The sequence below is a fragment of the Mobula birostris genome, chromosome 12 (genome assembly GCF_030028105.1).
Source record: "Mobula birostris isolate sMobBir1 chromosome 12, sMobBir1.hap1, whole genome shotgun sequence".
NCBI classification, from domain to species: domain Eukaryota; kingdom Metazoa; phylum Chordata; class Chondrichthyes; order Myliobatiformes; family Myliobatidae; genus Mobula; species Mobula birostris.
The window spans coordinates 114,202,360-114,227,550 of NC_092381.1; the positions used below are offsets into that span (position 1 = coordinate 114,202,360).

The 25,191-nt window shown below is 47.3% G+C and overlaps 1 protein-coding gene across 1 annotated transcript; it reads right to left on the reverse strand.

Annotated features, from left to right (window-relative positions):
• Window positions 1-109: 109 nt before the first annotated feature.
• LOC140206212 (NF-kappa-B inhibitor alpha-like) lies at window positions 110-19,513 on the reverse strand. Its single transcript, XM_072274524.1, has 6 exons — window positions 19,198-19,513; window positions 8,863-8,962; window positions 8,056-8,272; window positions 6,907-6,995; window positions 4,444-4,704; window positions 110-3,561 (listed from the first exon to the last, which is right to left on the reverse strand). Exons 1-6 carry the CDS (start codon window positions 19,449-19,451, stop codon window positions 3,511-3,513), a joined length of 972 nt encoding a protein of 323 aa, XP_072130625.1. The 5' UTR covers window positions 19,452-19,513; the 3' UTR covers window positions 110-3,510.
• Window positions 19,514-25,191: the final 5,678 nt, after the last annotated feature.

Sequence of the window (25,191 nt, forward strand, 5' to 3'; positions counted from 1 at the left end):
TTGAACTGCTGCTGCTAAGTTAACAAATTTCACGTCACATGCCGGTGATAATAAACCTGATTCTGATTCATACGACACGGCACATAACGAGTGAACAAACAACACCGTCTACTTTTTGTCGTTTAATATAAAAATAAAGTTTGTCAGACATTATTTACAAATGCACGTTCATCTTCCTCTTTTGTCATACACATTAAATTCCAAAAACATCAAATAAAGTCTTCTGCATCAAATAGATTATCCGCGAAACAATTCTGTACAAATGCCTCAGTTTACGATCCGAGGCCACCTTATATCAATAGATAAATAGAATCAGCTGGTTTACATTTTCAGTACCTCACCCCACTTCTGCAAGTTTCACTTTCGAGGACTCTTTACTTGTGTTCTGAATATTTATCTGTTTTTGTTTGTATTTGCATAGCTTCTCATCTTTTGAACATTCATTGTTCACCTGTCTGTCTTTGTGTGTAGTTCTTCATTGATTCTATTGTATTTCTTTGTATCTACTCTTGGACAAGTTTTCATTGATGCAGTTTGTGGATTGGACTTTGTAGTTTATGTCATGATGCGAGTCTGGTTTCTGATTGCTCCTTTTTTAATATTTTGTGTGATTTTGATTGGGGTGGACTGACTGCGGCCAATGAACAACGCAGCGATAAACTGAACTGAACTAAACTAAACTGAATATTCCTAAATTCTTGCAGTGACTTTGTGGTTCAATGTTTTATATTCTGTGCTTTTTGCTCGCTTTTTTACCATTTTGCAATTTGTTTATTTTTGTGTGATGGAGTGTTTGATGCTTTGCTTTGAATGGGTTCCATGGTGTTTCTTTATTTCGTGGCTGTCTGTGGGAAGACAAATCTCAGGGTTGTATGCTGTATACATACGTTGATAATAAATGTACTTTGGTGACAAGTATATACTTTGATAAATTTACTTTGATCTTTGAGTTTAATTTTGATTCAGTCATTTCATTGAACGTTTGGTCACTGGGAAAGGGTCATGTCTGCACTGTGCAGAATGAAAACAGATTTACAGGGAGCACTTGGTTATTGTGATCCAGATTGCCTGGGATGGCAGAGTTTGCTGACCAGACTGGAATTTTCCACTCTGTTGGTAGAGAGGGGAGATAACCTGGCTACATTAGTCAAAGCAATGGTTTCACCATTGTGTGATATAGAGAAATCTAGACTAAATATTTTTCCTATCTTCATCAGTATGTAACCTATTGAGCTTTTGAACATTTCAATAAATAAGCTCACCCCAAAGGCAAATAATTGAATTTGAAGCAAAGTGTACTGGTGGCTGGAATATCCACTCTCTGTCCATGTGTAGACATCTAGTACCAATGGTAGAACTTTCTCCAAGAGGACCACAACAATGGTTGAGAGGCTTGTCTGCCTCGAGGATCTGGAGAATGATGCGGGCTGAAGTCTGGCTTGTGGTAGGGTCACCCATGACAAACAGGTCAGAGGGTAGAGGCCAGACTAAGAGTGGTCCACCGGTCCTCCAGGTTCGGGGGTTCAGCTCAGGGCTAACAACCCTGACTGGTCAAATAAAATTGTTATGGAAACGGCAATGAAAAATCCTTCTACATCTGAGTGTGACGGTATTCCTGAGTCTCCACCCGGGACTTGTGTGACTGACAGTAGTGAGAACTGAGAGGAAGCTACAGACACGATGAAGGAAGCCCCAAACACCACCAGAGATGGAGGACCTTCATTGCTGCCCTAAGTGCCAGCAGACCTAATGGGTAGTGAGTGAGTATGGGGGGCTTAAATCCCACAGCCCGCTTTACAGTCCCGTAAAATTCCATTCACCTGGTATCTTCAGCGGTACTAATCTGTCATAGTTTTCCTTCATATAACACTCTGAATTCCCTCTCAACAAATGTTAAAACAAAATTTCCCCAGTGAGAACACACACACAATGCTGGAGGAACTCAGCAGGCTGGACAGCATCTATGGGGAGGAATAAACAGTCAACATTTCGGGCCGAGACCCACATCAGGACTGGAAAGGCGGGGGTGGTGGAAGAAGCCAGAATAAGATTGGTGGGGGGGGGGGGGGAGGAATTGGCCCATGGTTACAGAAGCACTGGAACCCAGGTCCTGGAGAATGGTCACGGAACATGGGAACAGTGGCCCCAATGTGCTGGAGAGAGAGAATAAAAGGGAATCAGTATCCAGGGGCTCAAATGCCAAACCTTCAAGGTCACCAAATAATTGGATAACAGGTTATCTGAGGTTTACTGCCCTGCCTATTGACGAAAGTCCACATGAAAATGACAAAGCCATCAGAATAAAAAAAGGTTAAAACTCACAAAAGAAATCAACATTATTCTACAACCCATAATATTCAGTTTTCCTATGTTATCTTGACTTTCTGATTCGAGAATGACTACAAAACATTAGTGTCCAATGTGCCTGTGGCAAGCTGCAGAGACTACCTGGCTGTCATGTCCAAAGGGGCCGCTGGCTATCAGAATTTGGTACAAGTACCGGGTTTCGTCATTTAATCAGCTAAAGGGTGCACACGAAACTGAAGACGATGGTTGGGGTGTCACGAAGGGCATTGTCTGTATGTTTGCATTGAGGTTGGCAAGAAAGGAGGGAGGTCAAAGTTGCAACCCTTGAGAAGTGTTACTGATTCCCCTTGAGGGAAAGCAGAGGCATTCCTCAAGAGGAGTGTACAGCCATGGAGTTACTGAGTTCTGGAACTCAGCTACTGAGGGCTGGGATAAGGTTGCAAAGGGGCAGACTGTTGGTCCCAGCACACCAGGATCAGGGGCACAGGAGCAATGTGGGGGAGCCCTGGACCCCCATCCACCACTGGCCCTCCGTGGCTTCTCTGCATAACATGTGAAGGCAGTGTACCGCCCAGGCCCAAGGTGCAGCAGAACTAGATCGCTGAGTCCCTCACTTCCTTGTAGACTTCCGTCTACACTTCCAGAAGAGATGCTGGCCAAGGTGAGACCAATCCAAATCCCAATGAACATCCACCATTGCGGCTTGGACCTGACAACTCTCAGCCTGGGTAGACTACCCACGTGCCTGATAACGCAAGGGTTCAAGGTAGAAGGGCTGGGGAGAAGGAGTTCTGCATTCCCACCCAAAATCCCGCTTGTCAGTTCATACATATCCAATGTCCAGCAAAAGTGCAGAATGAGCTACTGTTGAAGGGTTGGGTAGGTGGGGAAAGACAGCTTCAAGTGACAAGCTTGGGGAACTCGCTGGGTTGTCCTTGCCTGCCAGCTTTCTGCACGTGTGTCCATTCAGCCCCTCGTCAGTTTCAGCCGACCTCACTCCACACCCTGAGCCCCACTGACAGGAGGGAACGACCTGCTGTCCTTGAACTTGAGTCTGTCGAGTCTCTCTCTCTCTCTCTCTCTCACTCAAAGGAAGAGCGGGAGGGTCTGTGATCGAGCCTGGAAAGTACGGTGTCTGCTGCTGGTTCCACTTTGATGACACGATCGCTATCAGAGTTGGGTTGAGAAGGTCCACGATATTGTTCAGTGGAGAGAGTGGCCTCCTATCTGAAGGTCATCGTAATCCAAAGGCACCTGTAAAACACAGACCAGAGAACTGTTAGCATCACTACTTTACCTGAATTCTCTGGAGTGCTACATTACTGGAGGATGGGAGTTGAGGTTGACACCTTGCCTAATGGTTCAGTGCAGTGTCCCGGAAAAATAAAGAGGAATCCAGGCCAAGACTTCTCTCGCAAACAAATGATCTGGTTGTTATTTTTCTAGTTTCCAGTAATTTCTTCTTCCTCCCCTCTTTTGCTATTCCCCATGTTAGTTCCTCATTCACCGCCTGTCCTCACCTGCCCATTGCCTCCCTCTGGTACCCCTCCTCCTTCTTTTTCCCCTGTGATCTACTCTCCTCTCCTATCAGATTCCTCCTCCTTCCACCTATCACCTGCCAGCTTCTTACTTCATTCCCCCTGTCACCTGGTCTCACCTATCACCTCCCAGCTTCTTACTTCATTCCCCCCTCACCTGGTCTCACCTATCACCTGCCAGCTTGTACTCTTTTCCCTCCCCCACCTTTGTATTCTGGCTTCTGTTGAATTATCGAGAGACCTTCTGGCCCTTCGAGCCACGCCACACACCAATCCCCGATTTACAATGGCCAATTCACCTACCAATCAGCACGTCACTGGACTGTGGGAGGAAAGCAGAGCACCCGGAGGAAATCCGCACGGTCACAGGGTGAACATACAGGCAGTGACAGGGATTGAACCTGAGCTGCTGGTACTGTAAAGTGCTGTGCTGCCCCATCAAAGGTCACAGGATGAGAACCCAGACTATTGGTCTGAGAGAGCAGAGTCAATGGCTCACTTGGAGTTTGTTAGAGGAAATCCCTGCAAAACACCTCAGGCCATTTCCTCACGTCAAAGACCACCCCCCCTGCCCCCCGGATCAGAGCACAGCACTCACATCACAGTCCGACTGGATATCGCAGTCCGCCTCGGACTCCGAGTCTGAGGGTTCGTACAGTGGGATCAGCAAGGAGTCGGTCAGCTTGAAGAGCCGGTTCTGGATCTCCAGGTCTGGCCGGCCGGCGGTGAGGTGGAAGGCCGTGCAGCTGTTGTACATCAGTCGGTTCACGTCCGCTCCGCGTTCGATGAGGAGCTGCACCGCGTCGCGGCGTTGGAACTCGACCGCCAAGTGCAAGGGGGTTCTCCCACTGTTCGGTTCCTGTTGAAAGGGAGAGGACCATGAACAACTCTGAAGGCAGAGGTACTGCCAGATCTGAGAGATTCACCCCCCACCTCCTCGCCTCTGCAGGCACCAGTTCCAGGTGGAGCGGGGGGAGTTATGTGTGCATTTCAAAACCAATTGACTAGCTTGTCTTCTTTTGTAGTTTGGTCATTTGTCAGTCTTTGTTTATGTATAAAATTCTATATTGTTTTATTTTCCTGTAAATGCCCACAAGAAAATGATTGTCAACGTAGTTTGTGATAACATACATGGACTTAGAATCCAGTCTGAAAGATTAATTCGAAGTTCAAAGTGCATTTATTATCAAATTATCTAAACATCATATTTCCTTGAGATTCATCTCCTTACAGGCAGCGACGAAACAGAGAAATCGCAAAAGAACCCATTAAAAAATTCAGCAAACATCCAATGTACAGAGAGAGGGGGAAAAAAAACAAATTGTGTAAACAGTAAGAGCAAGCAACAGCACTCAGAACGAAAGTGAGTCCACAGACACGAAGCTCCAATTAGCTAGAGCAGGCCACAGCCGCAGCCTCAGTTCATCACACAGCAGATTAACCTGGTACACCTCGGAGACCGGATGGAAGTCTGGAGGGGCCTGTCCTGGACTGGAGATGTGCATGACTGGGTGGGTGGGGTAGAAGGAACTTGTTTTGTGCTTTTGCTAGTGTTGTGGGCATGCATGTTATGTAAGCACCTCAATGTGTGGCGTCACATCCTCAGGTTGTGTTGGTTGCTACCACAAATGGCACATTTCATGTGTATTCTGATGTACTTATGATAAATACATGAATGTGAATCTTATTGGTTGCCAAAAGCTTGGGACACCTCAAGAGAGGGAACTGTACTAACGGAAGTTCCTTCCTGGGGCTGACATTGGTGCTTGCGTACAGTAAGACCCCAAACACCTCCAAGCATTAGCACGAATTCACTGTCCTGTCTAACTTATGTCTGATGGACCGTACTCTGCAGAAGTCTTTGGCACATGTATCTCAGGTGCCTCAGACGTTTACACAGCATTTGTCAATGTGAAGTGGAGAGCGAGTTTGTAAATCTGGTAGGACAAATTATGTTGGGAATGTTCAGTCATTGTTCCACAACAGGGGAGTGGAACAGGTGGCAGAGAGGGAGTGCCAGGGGTGGGGTGTGGCATGGGTGCAGACATACCCAGCCCTGAGACACCAGGCAAAGTCATTTGATTCCAAACAATTGGTTTATTGATCATTACAGAATGTCTCTCTGGTGCTTCTCACTCCCTTCCCTCCCACTTCCCCTTTTCCCAACCACGATTCCCCTCTTCCTGCCCCTTTCCACTTTCAATAGAGACCCAGATCAAAATCAGCTTTATCATCACTCACACATGTCATGAAATCTGTTTTTCTTTGTGTGGCAGCAGTACATTGCAATACATAAAATTACTACAGTACAGTGCAAAAGTCTTAGGTGCCCTTGCTATACACACACACACACACACACACACACACACACACACACGTGCTGTATTTTCTGTGTGCTATCTGTCCTTTTGTCCCTGTGATGCTGCTGCAAGTCTTTTTCATCGTACCTGTACCTCACTGTACTTGTGCATTTGACAAAAAAACTCAACAAACTTAAGCCATCTTCAGAAAGTGGGATGGTCACCACCTCCCCTCAGTGCCATACAGTTCCACCTCCATCCCGAGGTTACTATCAAACAGAAACTCATGGAGCAGCCAGCAACGGCTATGGTAGTGTAGCAGTTTGCGTAATGCTTTACAGCATGCCAGGGGTAGGATCGGGCTTCAATTGCCGCTGCTACTATCTGCAAGGAGTTTGTATGTTCTCCCCGTGACCACATGGGTTTCCTCTCAGTCCAAAGGCACTCAAAGTTTCAAAGTACGTATGCAGTATACAACCCTGAGATTTGTCTTCCCACAGACAGCCAAGAAACAAAGAAACACCATGGAACCCGTTCAAAAAAAGGGGGATTATCTCTTTCTTTTAAAGTAGTTCCTGGGAATTCTGACCCAACAGAATGTTGGGAGCATCTTCTCCAGGGACTGAGGTTGGTGGCTCCCCATCTTCTGCATAAGGGATGAGTAAATAATAGTAAACCAGTGCCACCCGTATCTCTCGAGTGGAAAATAACTGTGCTGTGGTACAGACACCTCTACAGGTATCGTTGGAAAAAACTCATACCTGAGTGTTAATGTTGGCTCCTGAATCTAGCAGTTTCTGAACAGCTTCATAATGTCCTCTCATCACCGCAATGTGTAGACACGTGTAGCCTGTAACCACAATGGGAACTGTTTTAGTATTTGATTCACTGAGGTAGTATTGTGGTTAGCACAATGCTTCACAGCGCTCTTGGAATCCATTGTTGTTAATATTTTTTATAACATATTAGCTGAATTAATGTGAGACTAAAGTCGTAGCTTAATCATAATTTGTACCTTTTAACAAACTTGTATTTTTCACAGTAAGTGATAGTTTGTTCCCACTTACTGTCATAAAGCCGTGTATCAGCTACAGAACTGTTTCTCATTTCTCTTTGGCTCACTGTTCACAATTACCCACATGATGGAATTGTGCAATGTAGGTAGGTTTACTCTTATCTACGGAATATCTCTTATCTGGATTATAATGGTGATGGATTTTTCAAAGGCACAATATTTTCTTTTCTTTCATTAAATCTCTGCTTTGCTTCTTAGCTCTTCACTCGGTTTCAAATGTCTGGATCTTTGTTTAAATGTTAAAATAAATGATCATTAAGAATTAAAACTTGACCCCCGGAAAAACCCCAAAGATGACAGAGTGTGCCAACTGTAAGATGGGGGTCAGGGTTAGGGTCAGGATCAGGGTGAATGCTCTCCCCGTGATCGCAGGGGTTTCCTCCCTCTGGTTTGGAGCTAGTGGGCTGTGGGCTTGCTGTGTCGGCACCAGAGGCATGGCAACAGTTGCCAGCTGCCCCCAGTGTAATCCTCAGACTGTAGTTCTCATTGACACAGACAATACGCTTCACTAACAGAAACACAAGAGGTTCTGCAGATGCTGGAAATCCAGAGGAACGCACACCAAATGCTGGAGGAACTCAGCAGGTCAGGCAGCATCCATGGAGAAGAATAAATAGTTGATGTTTCAGGCCAAAATCCTTCATCTCGACATAATTCACTATCTATATATCAGTGATAGTAAATCTGAATGTGAAAAGTCTATGTCCTTTATAATCCAGGTAATAGAAATTCCTTAGATAGGAATATGGTGTACATATAAATCTAATAAAGATAAAGCCAGTCATCCTGGCCTCGTACACCTCCCCCTTGATGCAGCAGACAAGCCAATACGTACCATTGTAATTGCGCTTTTCTAGGTCTTGGCGCTGGCCCCCGGTTCCGGTCAGGGTTGGATTGAGGAGCGAGTCCATGCACTCCAGGCTTTCCTGCTCACAGGCCAGATGCAGGGCCGTGTTGCCCAGGTTGTCTGTGCACTCCAGGTCGGCACCTGCCTGCACCAGCTCCCTGGTCACCGCCGGCAGACCCATGATAACTGACAAGTGCAGCGGACACTGGAGAAGAGGAAAAAGAGGGAACAAATTAGAAAAAGCAACCGTTTGTCACCATCCGAAATTCTGCCAACAATGGGTGTATCTTCGGCAAGTTTACAGATGGTGTTTGAGCTGTGCCTGGCCACACAGTCATGGCTGTAGAGAGAGTAGGGCACTGGGCTAAGCACACACCCCTGTGGACAGCCAGTGTTGATTATCAGTGAGCTCCAATCCACACGGATTGTGGTCTTCCAGTTAGCAAATCAAGTGTGTTCCTTTAGGCTCCTGTACCTCGTCCCTGATGCGAGTAATGAAAAGACAGCATGCAAGGGTCCTGAATGATGGATGCCATCTCCTTCTGATGATGGACTCGAAGGTGGGGAGGCTACTGTCCGCGATGGAGCGGGCTGAACTTACGACCCTCTGCAGCTTTTTCCCTGATCCTGTGCCCCACCAGGTTGTGAACATCCAGTCAGAATGCTGTCCATGGTACATCTGTAGATAATTGCCAGAGATCATGGATCTGTGGACCCCTCCCACCGCCCCCCCCAGCTCCCAGAAGCTGACTGGTGAATATGGTGGGGCGTGTAAGGTGTGCAGGACAAACTCACCTGTTGGGACGAGTTGCGGAGGTCCACGACAGACGTGTTAGACCTCACGAGGAAGATGGCAATATCTGGGTAATTGTGCAGAATGGCCAGGTGAAGGAACCTGAATGAAATTTTAAAAAAGAGAAAAATTAGAGAGGGGCAAAGAGAAACTGTGGGCAGGGCAGGAAGTTCTGTAAGTATGCAGGCAGCCCTTGTATGGAGGAGTGAGTAAGCATTTCCAGCCTACCCAGCAGCCGTAAAGCACAGAGCCTGAGAGAGAATCGCTTTCACCTCACCAAGAGCAAAGGGAATTTCCTGAATCAATTCTTACTGTAAAAAGGCCCCATTGGTTTCACAACGTTGAAAAGGAAGTTCAAAAGGGATCTGTTAAATCCAGAAGAACTTCCTTATGGCCTATCCTCTGCAACAAGATTCGTACAGCAACGTGGAGGCTCGGATTTATGAGAAAGGAGGCTGTTCGGCCCCATCAAGAGACCCTGCTGGTTACAAACTGGGGCATTTGGGTGATAGTTCTATGTGTGCTCAATAAGGTTCTTTGTAGATGCGTGAAGAGGGTTTCTGGCTTTACTGCCAGAGCCAGAGCCCAAGTCTCTGAACACCAGAGCACATTTCCGTATCCTTGCTTTACTTACATCACTTATATTTACATTAACTTATGTTTGTCCCTGTCTTGTTATGGAGAGAGTTGCTACTGCAAAAAGATAATTTTAATGACATTTCTACCCTGGGTATGTTCACTTTTGACAACAATATACTTGAACTTCAACCACCAATTTACCTAAACTTCCTTCCTTCTCTGCCGTGTGTCACCCGTCCCTGCCTCTTGTAATTTTACACACCTCAATTAAATCACCTTTGTTGAAAGAGAACAAACCCACACCACCAGGTTCAGGAACAGTTATTACCCCTCAACCATCAGGCTCCTGAACCAGTGCGGATAACTTCACTCACCACAATGAGCCTCAGGTCCCACGCCACCAGGTTCAGGAACAGTTATTACCCCACAAACATCAGGCTCCTGAACCAGTGTGGATAACTTCACTCACCACAATGAGCCTCAGGTCCCACACCACCAGGTTCAGGAACAGTTATTACCCCACAACCATCAGGCTCCTGAACCAGTGTGGATAACTTCACTCACCACAATGAGCCTCAGGTCCCACACCACCAGGTTCAGGAACAGTTATTACCCCACAACCATCAGGCTCCTGAACCAGTGCGGATAACTTCACTCACCACAATGAGCCTCAGGTCCCACAGCACCAGGTTCAGGAACAGTTATTACCCCACAACCATCAGGCTCCTGAACCAGTGTGGATAACTTCACTCACCACAATGAGCCTCAGGTCCCACACCACCAGGTTCAGGAACAGTTATTACCCCACAACCATCAGGCTCCTGAACCAGCGTGGATAACTTCACTCACCACAATGAGCCTCAGGTCCCACGCCACCAGGTTCAGGAACAGTTATTACCCCACAACCATCAGGCTCCTGAACCAGTGTGGATAACTTCACTCACCACAATGAGCCTCAGGTCCCACGCCACCAGGTTCAGGAACAGTTATTACCCCACAACCATCAGGCTCCTGAACCAGTGTGGATAACTTCACTCACCACAATGAGCCTCAGGTCCCACACCACCAGGTTCAGGAACAGTTATTACCCCACAACCATCAGGCTCCTGAACCAGTGTGGATAACTTCACTCACCACAATGAGCCTCAGGTCCCACACCACCAGGTTCAGGAACAGTTATTACCCCACAACCATCAGGCTCCTGAACCAGTGTGGATAACTTCACTCACCACACTGAGCCTCAGGTCCCACACCACCAGGTTCAGGAACAGTTATTACCCCACAACCATCAGGCTCCTGAACCAGTGTGGATAACTTCACTCACCACAATGAGCCTCAGGTCCCACACCACCAGGTTCAGGAACAGTTATTACCCCACAACCATCAGGCTCCTGAACCAGTGTGGATAACTTCACTCACCACAATGAGCCTCAGGTCCCACACCACCAGGTTCAGGAACAGTTATTACCCCACAACCATCAGGCTCCTGAACCAGTGTGGATAACTTCACTCACCACAATGAGCCTCAGGTCCCACACCACCAGGTTCAGGAACAGTTATTACCCCACAACCATCAGGCTCCTGAACCAGTGTGGATAACTTCACTCACCACAATGAGCCTCAGGTCCCACACCACCAGGTTCAGGAACAGTTATTACCCCTCAACCATCAGGCTCCTGAATCAGTGTGGATAACTTCACTCACCACAATGAGCCTCAGGTCCCACACCACCAGGTTCAGGAACAGTTATTACCCCACAACCATCAGTCTCCCGAACCAGTGTGGATAACTTCACTCACCACAATGAGCCTCAGGTCCCACACCACCAGGTTCAGGAGCAGTTATTACCCCACAACCATCAGGCTCCTGAACCAGTGTGGATAACTTCACTCACCACAATGAGCCTCAGGTCCCACACCACCAGGTTCAGGAACAGTTATTACCCCACAACCATCAGGCTCCTGAACCAGTGTGGATAACTTCACTCACCACAATGAGCCTCAGGTCCCACACCACCAGGTTCAGGAACAGTTATTACCCCACAACCATCAGGCTCCTGAACCAGTGTGGATAACTTCACTCACCACAATGAGCCTCAGGTCCCACACCACCAGGTTCAGGAACAGTTATTACCCCACAACCATCAGGCTCCTGAACCAGTGTGGATAACTTCACTCACCACAATGAGCCTCAGGTCCCACACCACCAGGTTCAGGAACAGTTATTACCCCACAACCATCAGGCTCCTGAACCAGTGTGGATAACTTCACTCACCACAATGAGCCTCAGGTCCCACACCACCAGGTTCAGGAACAGTTATTACCCCACAACCATCAGGCTCCTGAACCAGTGTGGATAACTTCACTCACCACAATGAGCCTCAGGTCCCACACCACCAGGTTCAGGAACAGTTATCACCCCACAACCATCAGGCTCCTGAACCAGTGTGGATAACTTCACTCACCACAATGAGCCTCAGGTCCCACACCACCAGGTTCAGGAACAGTTATTACCCCACAACCATCAGGCTCCTGAACCAGTGTGGATAACTTCACTCACCACAATGAGCCTCAGGTCCCACACCACCAGGTTCAGGAACAGTTATTACCCCACAACCATCAGGCTCCTGAACCAGTGTGGATAACTTCACTCACCACAATGAGCCTCAGGTCCCACACCACCAGGTTCAGGAACAGTTATTACCCCTCAACCATCAGGCTCCTGAATCAGTGTGGATAACTTCACTCACCACAATGAGCCTCAGGTCCCACACCACCAGGTTCAGGAACAGTTATTACCCCACAACCATCAGTCTCCCGAACCAGTGTGGATAACTTCACTCACCACAATGAGCCTCAGGTCCCACACCACCAGGTTCAGGAGCAGTTATTACCCCACAACCATCAGGCTCCTGAACCAGTGTGGATAACTTCACTCACCACAATGAGCCTCAGGTCCCACACCACCAGGTTCAGGAACAGTTATTACCCCACAACCATCAGGCTCCTGAACCAGTGTGGATAACTTCACTCACCACAATGAGCCTCAGGTCCCACACCACCAGGTTCAGGAACAGTTATTACCCCACAACCATCAGGCTCCTGAACCAGTGTGGATAACTTCACTCACCACAATGAGCCTCAGGTCCCACACCACCAGGTTCAGGAACAGTTATTACCCCACAACCATCAGGCTCCTGAACCAGTGTGGATAACTTCACTCACCACAATGAGCCTCAGGTCCCACACCACCAGGTTCAGGAGCAGTTATTACCCCACAACCATCAGGCTCCTGAACCAGTGTGGATAACTTCACTCACCACAATGAGCCTCAGGACCCACACCACCAGGTTCAGGAACAGTTATCACCCCACAACCATCAGGTTCCTGAACCAGTGTGGATAACTTCACTCACCACAATGAGCCTCAGGACCCACACCACCAGGTTCAGGAACAGTTATTACCCCACAACCATCAGGCTCCTGAACCAGTGTGGATAACTTCACTCACCACAATGAGCCTCAGGTCCCACACCACCAGGTTCAGGAGCAGTTATCACCCCACAACCATCAGGTTCCTGAACCAGTGTGGATAACTTCACTCCCCACAATGAGCCTCAGGTCCCACACCACCAGGTTCAGGAACAGTTATTACCCCACAACCATCAGGCTCCTGAACCAGTGTGGATAACTTCACTCACCACAATGAGCCTCAGGTCCCACACCACCAGGTTCAGGAGCAGTTATTACCCCACAACCATCAGGCTCCTGAACCAGTGTGGATAACTTCACTCACCACAATGAGCCTCAGGACCCACACCACCAGGTTCAGGAACAGTTATCACCCCACAACCATCAGGTTCCTGAACCAGTGTGGATAACTTCACTCACCACAATGAGCCTCAGGACCCACACCACCAGGTTCAGGAACAGTTATCACCCCACAACCATCAGGTTCCTGAACCAGTGTGGATAACTTCACTCCCCACAATGAGCCTCAGGTCCCACACCACCAGGTTCAGGAACAGTTATTACCCCACAACCATCAGGTTCCTGAACCAGTGTGGATAACTTCACTCCCCACAATGAGCCTCAGGTCCCACACCACCAGGTTCAGGAACAGTTATTACCCCACAACCATCAGGCTCCTGAACCAGTGTGGATAACTTCACTCACCACAATGAGCCTCAGGTCCCACACCACCAGGTTCAGGAGCAGTTATTACCCCACAACCATCAGGCTCCTGAACCAGTGTGGATAACTTCACTCACCACAATGAGCCTCAGGACCCACACCACCAGGTTCAGGAACAGTTATCACCCCACAACCATCAGGTTCCTGAACCAGTGTGGATAACTTCACTCACCACAATGAGCCTCAGGACCCACACCACCAGGTTCAGGAACAGTTATCACCCCACAACCATCAGGTTCCTGAACCACTGTGGATAACTTCACTCCCCACAATGAGCCTCAGGTCCCACACCACCAGGTTCAGGAACAGTTATTACCCCTCAACCATCAGGCTCCTGAACCAGTGTGGATAACTTCACTCACCACAACTCTGAACTGATTCCACAACCTACAGACTCACTTTCAAGGACTTTGCAACTCATGTTGTCAATTTTTTAAATTTAAAATTAAAAAAAAATTTATCCATCTAATCATTGATGTTCCCTAATCATCCAGTTTATTAATTACTTATTAAATGTGCACAATCTGTCCTTTACACATCAGTTGTTTGTCAGTCTTTATGCTGACATTGGAAAAGGTTCGGAGGAGGTTCACGGAAATGATTCCGGGATTGAAAGGCTTGACACCTGAAGAGCATTTGATGGCTCTGGGCCTGTATTCGCCAGAATTCAGAAGAATGAGGGGAAACCTCATTGAAACATCGAACATTGAAAGGCCTCAGTAGAGTGAATGTGGAGAAGACGTTTCCTACGGTGGGTGAATCTAGGATGAGAGGGCACAGCCTCAGAATAGTGGGATGTCCTTTTAGAACAAAGATGAGGGGGAATTTCTTTAGCCAGAGAGTGGTGAATTTGTGGAATTCATTACCATGGGAGGCTGTGGAAGCCAAGTCATTGAGTATACTTAAGGCAGAGGTTGATAGACTATATGATAACCACTCTCTGGCTAAAGTAATCTCTCCTCATCTCGGTTCTAAGAAGATACCCTTCTATTCTGAGGCTGTGTCTTCTGATCTTAGACTCCCCCACCATAGGAAACGTCCTCCCCACATCCACTCTGTCAAGGCCTTTCAACATTCAACAGGTTTCAATTAGGTCACGCCTGACTCTTGTGAATTCTAGTGAGTACAGGCCCAGAGCCATCAAATGCTCCTCATATGACAAGCCTTTCAATCCCAGAATCATTTCTGTGAACCTCCTTTGAACCCTCACCAATGTCAGCATATTATTTATCAGATAAGAGGCCCAAAACTGTTCACAGTACTCCAAGTGCGGTCTCACCAGCGCCTTATAAAGCCTCAACATTACATCCTTGCTTTTATATTCCTCTTGAAATGAATGCTAACATCGCATTTGCTGTCCTCACTTTAAAAAGTGCTATAGAAAAGCAGCGGGTGAGAAATTTGACATCCCAGTTCTGGGAGAATGAATGAACTAACGCTGGGAAAAATGGACAACATGCAAACAAAAAAAACCACTGTACATGTGACAATAATAACTATTGACATGAATGGATCTGGGTTTGAGAGGATGAACAGCTTTAAATTCCTCAGCATAAACATCATCGTGAGTATCACGTGGTCTGTACATACGGCTGTGCGGTGAAAAAGGTACAACAGTGTCTCTTTCACCTCAGACGGTTGAGGAAATTTGGTATGGGCTCCCAAGTTCTAATGACTTCTACAAGGGCATAACTGAGATCATCCTGACTGGCTGCATCACTACCTGGTGTGGGAACTGTACCTCCCTCAATCACAGGACTCTGCAGAGAGTGGTGCAGACAGCCCAGCACATCTGTAGATGTGAACTTCCCACTATTCAGGACATTCACAGAGACAGGTGTGTAAAATGGACCCAAAGGATCATTGGGGACCCAAATCACCCCAACCACAAACTGCTCCAGCTGCTACCATCCGGGAAATGGTATCACAGCATAAAAGCCAGGACCAACAGGCTCTGGGACAGCTTCTTCCACCAGGCCGTCAGACTGATTAATTCATGCTGATACAATTGTATTTCTATGTTATACTGACTGTCCTGATGTACGTAATATTTATTATAAATTACAATAAGTGCACATTTGAACAGAGATGTAACGTGAAGATTTTTACTCATGTATATGCAGGATGTAAGAAATAAAGTCAATTCAGGTAACCAGTTACTGATACCCTCGAGAGATCCCGCAGATGCTGAGAACCAGGAGCAGCACACACAAAATGCCCGGCAGGTCAGGCAGCATCTACAGAGGTCTGTGAAGAGTCTGCCTTTCTGTTTCTACTTCTTCCCCCTCTGCTTCCAGTCCTGAGGAAGGGTCCCAGCTGGAAACAACCACAGTTTACTCTCTCCATAGATGCTGCCTGACCTGCTGAGTGGTTAGTGCATGTTGCCCAAGGTTTCCAACACCTGCGGTTTATGGTGGTTATCCTGAGCAAAGCACAGGCTTGAAAACTCAGCAGGTTGGGCAGTATCTGTAGACGACTGTCCATGTCCCTCCACAGACCTGCTGGGTTCCACCCTCTTGTTTGATGATGGCACTGGTCTTGGCGGGAGTTTGCAAAGCATGATCCCAAAGCAGATGCTTGATAGGCCTGTGGTGGGTTAATCCAGGCTACAGGGGAGGAAGGGGCTAATTTTAGCATTGGTAATTCTTTCGGTGTCCTGTGAAGGACGAGGCAGTCATTCCACCACCCCCAGCCCTATTTACATTGGAATCTAAATATTTCCAATGGGGTTTCCCCAAAGGTCGGCTTTCAAAATAAAAATAAGTTTACACCCCGCTTTGAAATAGAGCCAAATCTCGCCAGGAATATCCCTCAATTAATCCCTGGGGTGGGTCGGAAGGCTTGGAATACCGGGCAATCACGCGAAATTCATGCCCGAGGTCCCAGCGGGTTCCCGTTACAACTGGTCGTTCAGCAGGGTGGGGACATCAGCAAATATTTATTTACCAGTTTAGGTCGGCAGCGGCCAGGCAGAAATACTGACTAATCCTGCGTGAGAGCGCGCGTAGATCTCTTTTACACCCGCTTCCCCCTCCCGTCTCTGTGTACAGACATCACACACACAGACACACACACACACTGACACACACTCACACTCACACTAGAGCAAAGATACTCTTCCTTCTTTTCCAAAAAAAGTACCGGGATTTTCCCAACACTTTTTGCCTAAGGGAAAACTTCCTTGGACTTTATGAAGAACAGTGATTTCCACGCACAGTTAACGCGACACAAAGCTGATTGTGGTGGAGACCTTTCGGCCCTTGCCTCATGATGCTGGCATCCCCTCCCCCACTGTCTTATTATCGGCCCCAATCGCAATGTCGCTCCAACTTCCCGTTAAATACATTTGTATCGCACTTCAGACACTTGCCATTGCATCAGCTTCCTCATTCTCACGCTCTCCGGGTAAAGAAAATTCCCTTTCCTTCACTATTCCGGTTTACTTGGCTCGGCCCTCAAGTTCGCCTTCCCAAACGGGTCAGTAGTTGTAAATACCCTCTACCAGATGATCCCGGCGTCTCTTCATTTCGCGTCCCCTCCGCCTGCATTTCTTTTCTGCCAGAACTGCATTTCTTTTTCAAAAGGTGAGGAGGTCTCTTTCAGCAGGCAACTGGAGTTTGGAGTTTGTTCGCAAACAGACATCGACGCTCCGAATTAGGAGGAAGCGAGAGGACTCACTTAATACCCCTACCCCCCACGCCCCCCGAGTCGTGATCGGGAATTTGCAGATCGCAGAAGGAAGGGGATTGCAAATTGTCCTGATTTCCTTCTTCATTTCTTTGTAGTTTTTTTTAAAATGCAGTTTTAGCAAAACAAAAGTAGCTGGATGGGAAGCGAAGTGAGGAGACCAGGGTGGGTGACTTGATGGAGGAATTTCCAGCTGCAGAGCCGGGTTACTTCCTATTGTCCGAGAGCGGTCATTTAAGCGTTAGCTGCACTGGGGAGTTGCGGGTCTGGCTGGCTCCCTTATTTCCCTCCCCAGGGTTTCCACGGAGCCCTCCCTCATGTTATTGCTCCACGCGATAAAACAGGAGACCGGGAACTGAAGAAACGCCGGTCAGCAGGCTTGGAATGTGCAGATTTAATTAGTCTGTCAACCGCAGGTTCTCCGGTCCAGATTGGAAACAGGAGGAACTCCGCAAACGCTGGAAATCCAAAGCAACACACACACACACAAGACGCTGGAGGAACTCAGCAGGTCTGGCAGCATCTATGGAAAAGAGTTCCAGTCAACGTTTCAGGACTTGAAGAAGGGTCTCGGCTCGAAGCGTCATTTCCCCAGTCGGGAGCCTTGCATCTTACCACGGACCCCGACCGTTAACCGAGGTGTCCGTGGACCTTTGCATGCTGTCTGACCTGCTGAGTTCTTCTAGCATTGTGTGTGTTACTTTGGAGAGATTAAAATTCCCTTAACCCCCCTCCCCACTCTCACTCTCTCCCCTTACACACACTCACTCATACTGAGTCAACCCCACGCAGATTCCATTGTCCGCCCCCACCGCTTGTCCAAAGTGTTTGAAGACTTCAATTCTTCCAAAGCCACACACATCACACTTGTTACTAACCTAGAACAAAGAGTACGGCGCAGGGACGGGCCATTCGGCCCGTAATGTCGCGCACAGCAAATCAGAAACACCCAAACACCAATCCCTCCACGACACAGAAGAGAACTCTTGTGGTGCTGCGGTCAGAAGCAGATCAGACTAGAATGACGGCCAGTATCGGGGGTTCGTGGTGATCGCCAGATGATTGCGGGCTGGTCTCCAGCTTCGGCTGGGGGACGGGGCATGTTCCCAAGACCAGAGTGCGTGAATGAGGGTCTGCTGCATTTTCTGCGGTGCTGTCGACGGACAAACCGAGGTCGTGTCAAGGACCCCTACTCACTGTCTAAATTTGCAAATAACGGGCGGAGAGCGTAACTAGTCACCTTAACCGAGTGGGGAAAATTCCAATGTTTAACAAAAAACTCTTCCAATGCAAGAACCCTCAATCTGAGCTACAAATTCAATTTTAAGATTTAGAAATGCATTTTTTTTATATTCCCAAGTCTGTATTTAATCATTTGTGGGTATCGGCGTGCATCAAAAGATAGGTAATATCAAAAAGATATATTGTAGAAAAAAAGTAGACACAGCACAGAAACACACAAAACGCTGGGTGAACACAGCAGGTCAGGCAGCATCTATGGAGATGAACAAAGAGTCGACGTGCAGGCCGTTCATCGAGACAGGAACCGGCCATTCGGCCCACAATGGCTGTGCAGACCATAATAACTTTAACTGATTCGCTCTCTCTCTACAGGATCCATATCCCCGCATCCCTGCCTATTGAGTTGCTCAAAAAGTTTCTTAAATGCCACGCATAGCATCTGCTTCAAGATAAGTTGTCTCAAGGCGGGGGAAGGAGGGGGCGCGCTGCATCAAAAGTTGGAACCCTTTACATCATACTGCTGGGGGGGGGGGGTGGTTGCGCGCTGCATGAAAAGTTGGGACCCTCCGCATGAAAAGTTGGGACCCTCTGCATCAAAGCGGGGAGGAGGGCGCTGTAATAAAAGTTGAAGACTCACGTATCATCGTCCTCACTCCTGAACTGTGTCCAGTTGTGGGACGGTGCCGGCTCTTCCCCGCTCTCACAGTTGACACTGAGGTTGTCCATTTGGTCGGTAACGCTGCTCACGCTGCCCTCTGGCATGGAGTCAATGCCGCTGTCCAGTCGCTCGGCCTCCAGCCCGGTTTTGGCCTCCAGCCCCTTGCCCTGCTTATGAGCGCGACTTCTGTCAAACTCATGGGGCCGCCTGAAATTGATGGAGAGTTCGGCCATTGTAGCAAAAGCCGATGTTTACCACCACGAGTAGCTCTGGCTCTACGTGCGAAGCTCCTGAACACTTTGCTAAAATGAGGCTGATTTCGTAAGTGGAACCGCACTCAGACGTTATCGTTCTAACCCCGCCTTTCGAGGCCAATTTTAACCTGGGGAATACCCAGCATGTGACTCCGGGTGCTTTCTGAATGTGACTAATTATATTACTGTACTTTGTAACAAAAAAAAACAAATTTCCTTTTTCCCAATTTCCCCTGTTGGAGACTTAAAAAAAATCCAAACTTGAAACCTTCATTCATAAGTTTGTTTTCAGAGCCTTTAATGTTTTTAAAACTTTTAATTATAAAAGTCTCCTTTCATTACAAACTAATAATTTTTTTACAGCAGATATTTTAAATTCAGTGGAATTGCAATGTTAATATTCATTTAGAGAAGTCTAGAATATAAAAGCAAGGATGTAATGCTGAAGCTTTATAAGGCATTGGTCAGACTGCACTTGGAGTGTGGTGAGCAGTTTCTGAGAAAGTACGTGTTGGAATTGGAGAGGGTCCAGTGGAGGTTCATGAGAATTGTCCCCCAGAATGAAAGGATTGATGTATCTGATGGCTTTGGGACTGTACTCGCTGGAGTTCAGAAGAATTGGGGGGGGGAGGGATCTCCATTGAATGTTGAAAGGCCTCAGTACTGGCTGTGGAGAGGATGTCTTCTACAGCAGGGGAATCTAGAGGGACCAAAGGGCACAGCCTCAGAATTGAAGATCTTCTCTTTAGAACAGAGATAAGGAAGAACGGCAGGTCAGACTCGATGGGCCGAAAGGCAAACTCTCATGTTTATATGACGTGCGCTGAGATACCTTGTTCAGAAAGGATGAGGTTAATAAAGATCCCAGCTGCCTCTCGTGAAGGGGGGAAGGGGTAGAAGGGGGTAAATCACATTCTTCAACCATCACAATCCATTTGGCCCATCAGAAGGCATACTGCCAACCACAAGATGTTGGCCTAGGGTCACATTCAGAGAGCGTTTGGATGGGACCATTCCTTCCCTGTAGGAAAATGGCGACAAGGGGTTACAGAGTGCAGGAAATTGGAGAGAGCTGTGGACACAGATCAGCACCTCCATGGACCCCTTCTGTATTTCTCACTGCCTCAGTAAAGCAGCCAGCCTCATCGGAGACCCGACTTTGCCTGGACATTCTCCCCCTCCCATCGGGCAGAACATAGAAATGTTTGAAAGGAAATACCAGCAGGCTCCCGCTGTTAAAGACCTTTTGAATGGTCCTCCTGTAGGATAAGATGGGCTCGAGTTCAAAGTTCAAAGTCAATTTATTATCATCATCATGCTGCTGGCACTTAGGGCAGCAAAGTACATATACGGCACCATATACTACCCTGGAATTCACTTTCCTACGGGCATTCACAGTAGATGCAAAGTAACACAAAAGAATCAATGAAACCCTGCACACAAACACGGACTAACAATGTGTGCAAAAGACAGCAAATTGTGCAAATACAAAACAAAGAACAAAATAATACTGTGAGTTGACGAGTCCTTGAAAGTGAGTGCGTAGGTTGTGGAGTCAATTCAGAGTTGAGGTGAGTGAGGTTATCCACGCTGATCGAGGGATAATAACTGTTCCTGAAGCTGATGGTGTGAGTCCTGAGGCTCCTGTACCTCCTTCGCGATGGCAGCAGCGAGAAGCAAGCATGGTCTGAATGGTGGGGCTCCGACGATGAACATTGTTTTCCTGCAACAGTACATCGTGTAGATGTGCTCAATACTGGGGAGGGCCTCACCGTGATGGACTGGGCTGCATCCACTGCTTGCTGCAGGATTTTCCATTCAAGGGCATTGGTGCTTCCATACCAGGCTGTGACGCAGCTGGTCAGTACACTCTCCACCGCACATCTGTAGAAGTTTGCTAAAGTTTTAGATGTCATGCTAAATCTATGAAAACTTCTAAGAAAGTACAGGTGCTGCTGACGTGCTTTCGTTGTAATGATACTTACGTGCCAGTCCCAAGACAGTTTCTCTGAATGACAACACTGAGGAATTTAAAGTTACGCTTCCAACTTGAGCCCCTGACCTCCAGTTTCCGTGAGCTCTTTGGTTTTCTTGAAGTTGAGTGAGAAGTTGTCATGGCACCATTAACCTCACAATTTATCTCATTATGACTTTGACCCTGCTGTCTGCCTGCACTGTGCTTCCTCTGTGACCGTAACACTTATTCTGCATTCTGTCATTGTTTCCCATTTCTTGTACTACCTCAGCGAATGGCTGTGTTGATATGATCTGTATGGATGACAATTTTTCTCTGTTCTTGGTACATGTGACCATAATAAACCAATGTATCAAGGGATTCCACCACTAAGCACATCTTTCCCTCCTCCCTTCTTTCTGCTTTCCGCAGGGATCGCTCCCTACGCGACTCCCTTGTCCAATCGTCCCCCCCCATCCCTCCCCACTGATCTCCCTCCTGGCACTTATCCGTGTAAGCGGAACAAGTGCTACACATGCCCTTACACCTCCTCCCTTACCACCATTCAGGGCCCCAGACAGTCCTTCCAGGTGAGGCGACACTTCACCTGTGAGTCGACTGGGGTGATATACTGCGTCCGGTGCTCCCGATGTGGCCTTTTATATATTGGCGAGACCCGACGCAGACCGGGAGACCGCTTTGCTGAACACCTACGCTCTGTCCGCCAGAGAAAGCAGGATCTCCCAGTGGCCACACATTTTAATTCCACATCCCATTCCCATTCTGACATGTCTATCCACAGCCTCCTCTACTGTAAAGATGAAACCACAATCAGGTTGGAGGAACAACACCTTATATTCCGTCTGGGTAGCCTCCAACCTGATGGCATGAACATTGACTTCTTAAACTTCCATTAATCCCCTTCGTACCCCATCCGTTATTTATTTATTTTTTTTATTACTTTTTCCCCTTTTTTCCTCTCTCTCTTTTTTCTCCCTCTGCCCCTCTCGCTATAACTCCTTGCCTGCTCTCCATCCTCTTGGTTTTCCTCCTCTCCCCCCCCGTCTTTCTTCCCGGACCTCCTGTCCCATGATCCTCTCGTATCCCTTTTGCCAATCACCTGTCCAGCTCTTGGCTCCATCCCTCCCCCTCCTGTCTTCTCCTATCATTTTGGATCTCCCCCTCCCCCCTCCAACTTTCAAATCTCTTGCTCACTCTTCCTTCAGTGAGTCCTGACGAAGGGTCTCGGCCTGAAACGTCGACTGTACCTCTTCCTAGAGATGCTGCCTGGCCTGCTGCGTTCACCAGCATTTTTTATGTGTGTTGCTTGAATTTCCAGCATCTGCAGATTTCCTCGTGTTTGTGATGTATCGAGATGTTGGCTTTCTTTCCAGAGTTGCTGCCTGACCTGTTGTGCATTTGTAAGGAAAGAGTTAAATTCGACGACTCTTTGGGATATGGTCAAATGTGAAAATGTGTAACACAAAATGGAAGTTGTTAGACAAATTGATGTTAGTCTGGGATGTGGGAATGTTTTGAGAAAGTACAAGGGAACCAGTCCTTAGCCTTGTTCAGAGAACTGAGAGTGAGTGCCAGTGTACAGCCTTGAGAGTAGATAATGGTGACAATTGTATTTGCCTAGAAAAGGATTCGAGAAAACAGTATTGGAGGGTATAAAAAGGGGCGATTTCTTTGTACAAGGGGTTATCTTTTTTTAGGCGGGGTTGTGACTAATGGTAAGAGCTGGCGATAAGGACTTCGAGAGACTGAGAGACAGACAGGCAGAGAGAAAGAGAGCGAGTGAGAGAGGAGAGACTGAGAGACAGAAAAAGAGGGAGGGGGAAGAGAGAGAGGAAAAGAAAGAGGGGAGAGAGAGGCAGAGAGAGAGAAAGTGTGTGTAGAAAATCTGTTGGCATCTGCAGTTCCGTCTGGCAGGTCATTGTGTGTAGTGGCTTAGGGAACTGGTTGATAGTATAATTTTATCTTTTACCATTATTAACTCTCTTTCTTTCTACATTCTTTATATAACTATTAAAGTGATTTCTTACAGCGTTTTCCATGTGTACAGTGCCTCCTTTGTTTGTGGAAACCTCTTGGTGATGAATCAGAAAGGAACAAGGAACCAACGTTAAGATATTTTAGTTGCAGAATTTATTGGTGAACTGGCTACATTTCAAGTACAAGTTTATCGCCAAGGTATAAACGGCATGTTAATGAGCTTTTCTGCAGCAGCAACAGCACATTACAAATATAAACCTACATTAACAAAAGTTACACAACAAAATAAATACAACAACACTAGATCACAGAGATGCATTCCACAATAATGTAACTGTAAACAAAAACGATTTAAAAATTTACCATGTGTTCTTTCCTGGTTCATTTCAGGGTTTTCTCCCAAATATTCGCAAACAAAGGGAGATGACACATGTGTTCAAGGCCACAAGAATACTCTTCAATAGAACTAGCACAAATACAACACTAAAATAAAATAAATCTCTACAGTCGCAAACAACAGGAATTCTGCAGATGCTGGAAATTCAAGCAACACACATCAAAGTTGCTGGTGAACGCAGCAGGCCAGGCAGCATCTCTAGGAAGAGGTACAGTCGACGTTTCGGGCCGAGACCCTTCGTCAGGACTCATTCAGACCTTCGAAGGGTCTCGGCCCGAAACATCGACTGTGCCTCTTCCTAGAGATGCTGCCTGGCCTGCTGCGTTCACCAGCAACTTTGATGTGTGTTGCTTAAATCTCTACAGTAGTAAGTAGTAGCAGTACAGAAATGAAAATAATACTCATCATGGTCTAAGTGAGATGACCTCGAGAATGCCAACAGAGATGTCCCTCATTGGGGTATCAGAAGTGGAGAGAGTGAGCAGTTTCAGCTTCCTGGGTTTCCGTGTTTCTGAGGACATATCCTGGGCGCACCATATCGATGCAGCTATAAAGGAGGCGACGGCAGCTATATTTTATCAGCACTCAAAAACGTCCACGGAGCATTCTCCCTGGCTGCATCACCATCTGGTGTGGTGTTGGGGGGGGTGGGGGCTACTGCACAGGATTGAAGGAAGCTGCAGAGGGTTGTGAACTCAGTCAGCTCCATCACGAGGACCTTCAAGGACTCATGCCTTAGCAAGGTGGTGTCCATCGTTAAGCACCCTCACCACCCAGGTCACGGCTTGTTCTCATCGTTACCATCAGGGAGGAGGTACAGGAGCCTGAAGACAGGAACAGCTCCTTCCCCTCTGATTTCTGAATGGACACTGAACCATGAACACCACCTCAGTAACTTTTTGCACCACTTATATAATTTAACTGTTTAATATACATGCAGCCTCTCCTCTCTCCAAGTCCGTCTAACTCCAATTCGACGTACTCTGACTCTCTTCGATGTACTGTTCCTTATCATAGCACTAGTCACAAGCTGTGACCTAGCCTTGGACAAAACTCTCTTCTCTTGCAACAAGGAGGTCCCCAATTCTACCTCTTAAAACCCCTTACACTGGTACTTTTCCATGCAGTTGGTACCTGCCCCTGCACAAAGACCTTGCCTTGTGGTGAAAAAACATGTATTGCACCATTTTCCACTGTTATAGCTATAGATTTGAACTCCCTTAACTTTCTCAAAACATTGCTGCGGATTGGTTCCTGTGTACTTTCTCCGAACAATCCCACTCCAGGCTAACAGCACTTCACCTTACAGACTTCCATTGCATTTTAGCATGTACCAGGGAGGAATCACATTTAACTTTCTCCTTACAGTA